Source organism: Corvus kubaryi, unplaced genomic scaffold (assembly GCF_017639235.1).
Source record: "Corvus kubaryi isolate FWS band 111438036 unplaced genomic scaffold, C.kubaryi_AGA036_p1.0 37398, whole genome shotgun sequence".
Taxonomy (NCBI): domain Eukaryota; kingdom Metazoa; phylum Chordata; class Aves; order Passeriformes; family Corvidae; genus Corvus; species Corvus kubaryi.
Window position 1 is genome coordinate 41,809,778 of NW_024581137.1, and position 5,763 is coordinate 41,815,540.

General features: G+C 35.7%; 1 protein-coding gene across 8 annotated transcripts in view; it reads right to left on the reverse strand.

The window, feature by feature from the left end:
* Positions 1-2,218: 2,218 nt before the first annotated feature.
* The window catches only part of PRTFDC1 (phosphoribosyl transferase domain containing 1), a 47,648-nt gene continuing 44,103 nt past the window's right edge, over positions 2,219-5,763 (reverse strand). For 7 of the 8 annotated variants that reach the window (XM_042043878.1, XM_042043877.1, XM_042043880.1 and 4 more), the window contains 2 exons: positions 4,156-4,232; positions 2,219-3,527 (listed from right to left, as the gene is read on the reverse strand). In XM_042043878.1, coding sequence (XP_041899812.1) covers positions 3,480-3,527; positions 4,156-4,232 — 125 coding nt within the window. In that variant the 3' untranslated portion in view covers positions 2,219-3,479. Of the gene's footprint in view, positions 3,528-4,155; positions 4,233-5,416; positions 5,521-5,763 lie in introns of those variants that run through there. The other variant, XM_042043874.1, reaches the window with a different exon arrangement.

Sequence of the window (5,763 nt, forward strand, 5' to 3'; positions counted from 1 at the left end):
GGTTTTGGAAAACATTTAAAAAGGTAAAAGAAGGAAAAAACATCCTCAAATATGATAGTTTTACAAAAGGGCAAGGAATCTCTCTGTCTCTTGCTACGCGACCCTGTACTGGTTTTCTTTTGAGACTCTCATTTTTAACTGAAACTGAAAATTAAAGTTTTCAAGGTAGCTAGAATCAATTACAGTTTGCATGTGTAACAAGTTTGATTACAATAGGGGTGTTCACTGCTATGTTATCTGAGAAAATCAAAATGCAAAATATGCAGAGAAGCCGATTCAGCCTTTATCTTCTTCAGTATAAAGAAATATTAAAATTTAGAATTCTCAATATTTGTATTTAAATAAATCTTATTCTTACCACTGAGCAATAATGATGACCCATGACAAAAGTACATCTCAATCATTTTACTGTGTATACATTGTGATGATTTGACTCTTTCACAGATCAGAAACTGTTCTGCAGCTGAATATCACATACAGTTAGTATTGTATTTTGGGGGAAATGTTGGAATTTTCCATTATACAAATTTATTAATAACACTTTGAGGATTAACATAACATGGTCAAGAAATATAACTAATAGTAAGCAATCAGACACTATTTTCTACTTTGTTCAGCTCTAACTAGAAGAGTGCAGCAGCTGATTCAATTGAAAAAATATCTTAATTACAGACCATTTAGACTATTTAAATGCTATTTTTTTAGGCAGAAAATAGTAGATATTCAGACCGTATCTGTGGTTTGCAACATGAAATCCTAACTTATATTCAGTCAATCAAGGTGCAGGAATTATTCTTCCTACTTTGACCTTCTCTCCAGAAAATCACTTTTGGCTATTTTGGAATCAGACATGAATTGACTGAATAAAGTCTAAAACCTGATGGCTGATAAGTATTTACATCACAGGTGGGGAAAAGATGCTGGTGTTAAGTGCACAAGAAGAAAAACTGAGATAAAAAAGGAAGCCCACCCATAAACACAATGTCCAAGGAAAAGCACGGATTTCAAAAAACATCTTCTTCTCTTAAGTAACAGATGTTGCTGAACTGATTAAAAAAACCCAAACATAGCTTTGTGGGTCATAGTGTGCAACCATAACTGAAAAAATATTTAGTGGCCTTTTAGTTAAAGAAGTGGAATCAACACTGTTACCAAAACACAAGACAATAAATTCTCTGAGCACACCAAAGAGACTAAGCCCAGTATTAATCAGTCATATATGCATGATTACCTGTTCCCTCAGTTACACTAATGATATTTTGGAGTCTGATTGTTAAAGTAATTGAAAGCTAATTTTTCAGGTGGAAGTGCTTCAAGTGAAGAGTAATGTTGATGGCAGCTGAGATGCCTGGAGATGCTCAGATACATATAAGTACAAAATTCAAATATGACATTAGAAGAGAACAGCCCCTTACTCTCGGCATAATTCCACATGCAAATTCATTAGTGAAATCTGTATGGTGCTCTTTCACAATGTGAAAAATATGATGACAGGAGGAAATGGAATTTGAAGAAACACACCAGTTCTCGTATTTGCTAGAAATCTGGTCTTTTCTATTAAGCATGTAGATTTTAATAATCTGAGTCTTCCAGTTAAACAATTTTAACACTGTCTGAAGTAAGCGTATCTACAGTACTTCATATTTTCACTCTAATTTTACACTAACTCGCTACATTTTTGTTGTTGTTGCTGAAAGCTGATCAATGTAGCAAGGTGAATTGGACTGCGATTTTTTAAGAAGAGAGGACAAAAAGGAAATAACCTAACGGATGTCTTGGACTAAGCCTAAGCCTAAGCATGTCAGTCTATTCAGTGTGTCATTACTACTAAATCCAGGGCAGTCAGAAGCATTAAGAAAAACTTCACTACTCTCATAAAACAAAAAGTGATAAAATTCTTCAGCAGCTTCTTCCAGGTTCTGTAAGGGTATGCATTATTCTCCAAAACAGAAGAAATTTACTCTGAGGGAAAGCTTTTCAACAGAACTCTTTTAAAATACAAGTTAAAGGAGTAGAAAAGAGCTCTAGCAATCACCGTAATTCTTTGATCTTTTTCATTCCCTTAACATCATGGATTTTATCCAAATAACAATAGATTATCAGCTACAGAATTAATACATATGGTATGTTTAGATTACCAGGTAAATACATATTTTCGAAAAGCTTTTATGGGATGTGCAAAATACACTGAAGTGGGAAAACAAACAACTGTGCAATGTAACAAGAATTCTTCATGTTCCTTTATTAGTTTATATGAATCTGCAGCTAGTAACAATCTGCCTCTCAGTTCAGAGCAAAGCTACTGATACACAGCTACTTACTTTGCATTGGTTTCCCTGGGGAAGTTTTTGAGAACACTTATATTCAATACAGAATTAAACTTTTCTCAGTTAATACAGTATGTAAATTCACAAACTTCTTCAAACACAATCTATAAATGAAGGAATTTAGGGTCTACAGCGCTCATGCATTAACTGGTTTTCTGTGTTGTCCTATACATTTTTTCTTTTTTTTCTATGCAAGTCTTCTTCAGCATTGTCAGATATGTGTTCTCAAAGACTACGGAAGGTTACAAAAAGTCTCAGCTTAGACATTCTAAAAAATCAAATCATAACTGAATAATTGTCTGACTGGCATTAAACTTCTGTGGTAAATGAGGTTTAGTTAAGTAAATGAGGTTTAGTTAAGAATATAAGCTCAGAAGAGCACTCTTAATTTTCATACTTGTTTGTGTCCTAGAGAAGAAAGGGATACCATGCAGAAACTCAAACCTGCCTGGCATTGGTTTGCCTTGATTAAATTTCAGCACATTAAACAGGTCAGATCTATGGCTACATGACATACCAGAACCACAGTATCTTCCAGTTTTGGGTCAATGGGGCCTTGCAAAGGTTCATTTTGACCTGTACTCTAATTCAGCACATTCTGAGAGCTAAAACTTTGTTTGGAAGAGTGGGTAATGAACTGCAACACAACAGAGAACTTCAGCTGAAACTTTTGAATTGTGGAGTTAAATCAAAATAATGCTTGCCATTTGGTAGCAGCATATCTGACCAAGACTAAAGGGATGATGAAGTCAATAAAATCTTGTAAAATAATCTTCATTCACAGAATGGCACTTTTGAACAATCTTACAAAATACAGTGCAGTAGATGAATTGCAATAGGTGGAAGGAGGGACTGAGCAAAGAAAAGATGCGTTCACAATGAGACCTGAAGCAGACAAGTTATTAGTCAAAAGGCATCTTAGGTGGTAATTTTAATACTTAATAAAGGTAGTAACTGTAAAAGTCCTATGCTTCACATTTTAGATAAGAGCTCTCACTTGTGTAAATATTCATCAGCATCTCTAGAGTAAACCCCTTCTTATACTGAGTTAAAAGACATACGAGTCAGTTGAATTGCTCTTCAGGGAGATGCTTGAGGGAGTGTAGTCAAAGTTCTGCTTCACAGAAATATTCAGGTGTGGATGTTACTGCTTCAGACTCTGTATTTTGTTTTGCCATGATCATTGATAACGCATATGTGCTGAAAAAAACAGAACAGATTGCAAAAGCATGGTTGAGTACATTATTAATTATTAATGAATTGTTTAGAAATTCTTAGGCTTGGCCTACCTAGTGATCTTATGATTACTCTTTCCTTTCCAGTCATCTGGAAGTGAATTCTGATTTCATTTTCTAGCTACAGCAAGTTTTCCCACTTCGAATTCCCAGCTTTGAGGTGCACCTCTGGGAGTACCACAAGAAGCAAAGGCAAGGTTTGCATCTTTTATCCATCCTCACCTCTCTGAGAAAAGGGACAGGCAACATAGCATTTAGACAACCTGTCTGACCTATGGCTGTGTTTCACTTTTGCTGCTGTCTCTGCACATACTGGCAGTGGTGGACCTGAGAAGTCCTAGGCTCACAGAAGATGGAAATTTAGGGAACTCTTAGGGGGAGGGAACTGTTCACAGTGCTGAGCAAGGACTCCTTTGGATTATTTGAGGTCTTGCAGGGAGTTCTGTACTCACTGAAAGGATCCCAAATCCCAACCACATCAAAGACATACCTCCACAGAGCCCCAAGGAGACAAATTATGGGATATTTATGGGAATAAATAAGGGAAAAGTAGATCAGTGACTTTTTAAACTATTTTTTTATAAGAAACTTACGTTTAGATCTCTGAAGTGCTCATTGTAGTCTAAGGCATAACCTACCACAAATAAATCTGGAATTTCAAATCCGTAATCTGTATTGAGACAAATAACAAACACCATCAATACAAGATCAATGGCAGTTATAAGCCCTTAAATTCATGTGTGGTTCTCAACAAGCAAACTCTGCATATATGTAGTCAGTTGGGGCTGTGTTACTTTTGAATCTGAGACATCATGGTCAGCAATAGCTCCCAGTCACAGAGTACTTGTGACAGGGATGTGAATAGTGAGAGGAGAGGAGAGTTGTATAAAATTATCACTGGCACATTGTGGAAGGAAGCCAAAATCAGAGCTGGAAAATTCTGCTTGCATTTGGAAGCTCCACTGGTATATATGTGTGATGACTACTGTCCTGTATCACAGTAATGACAGAAAAATGTAAAATGTTAAATCAGAAGTAGCTTCCAGAGATCTGTATATTTTCTGCTAAGAATAGCAAAATCTATCTTTTATTTTATGCTACCAAAACATGTCAAATGCTTCTTAAATTAAAACCCCAAGCTTATGAAGATGCAAGCACATGCTTAACAAAGTAAATGCATGCAGTGCACCTCAATTATACAACTCACACACATGAAGCTAAGCAGAGATGTGCATCTTTTTGAGTGTGAAGGTCTGTGCAATATCAGCACTATATAAAACAAGTTGGACTTTTTCCAAATTGTTCTTTAAATAACTAGAGGAAAACCCAATCTTACAGACACAAAAATAGCTCCACATAAAAAATTCTACAGGTATTCAGGTAAGGAATTCATTCAGTTGTTTTAGATTGGGAGTAATAGGCACTTTGGAATTGTAAGTTTAGGTAAGTGAGGAAATGATACAGCACTGTCAGTGATTTACAAAAGAGATCTCTGATGTTTTATAAAATTCAATGCACTATGAATAAAAGAGGATAAAATCTGTTTCATTTAAAAGGTAATACATAAAAATATAAACCTACCCTTCATGAAGTAATTTTATTGCCTCTTTTATATATTTAACATTAGTGAATCCATTCAAATATATGTCTTAATTTACTGGATTAAATTCTAAATGTTAAAAATACCACTCCACTGTATAAAAAGTTGTACAACAAAATGTTTGGATTATAGTTCAGATTACAGGGCTAAAACCTCAGGGCCATGACCAACATTTAAGTAACTTTGGCTTCATAAATTTTCCCTCTCTCCCACATCTCAAATCAAGGCCCTTCATGCTGCCTCCTGGTACTCACCTTCTACCCTCCTCCCCAGCTCAGCTGACCAGAGTCTTTTTCAGTAGCAAATACTGGTCGATCTCTTCTAGGTGGATCTATTCTTTTCGAATTTAGCCACATACCTGTTACTACATCATTTATTCTAAATAAGTCTAAAATGACAATTGCTTGGTATAGCCCCATTTATAGCTTCATCATAATACAGTATAAGGACCAATAATTTAGAGAGAAATGGTGCTGATGTGGTGCAAACTGAGCAGCAGGAAGAAGTTTAAAAAGCCTGTCCTGGGTTGTAGTGTATTCCATTACCATCCTCATGAGCTGTTGAAATCAGGTGGGGCAGTGTTTCCTTGCCTCCTCCCCCC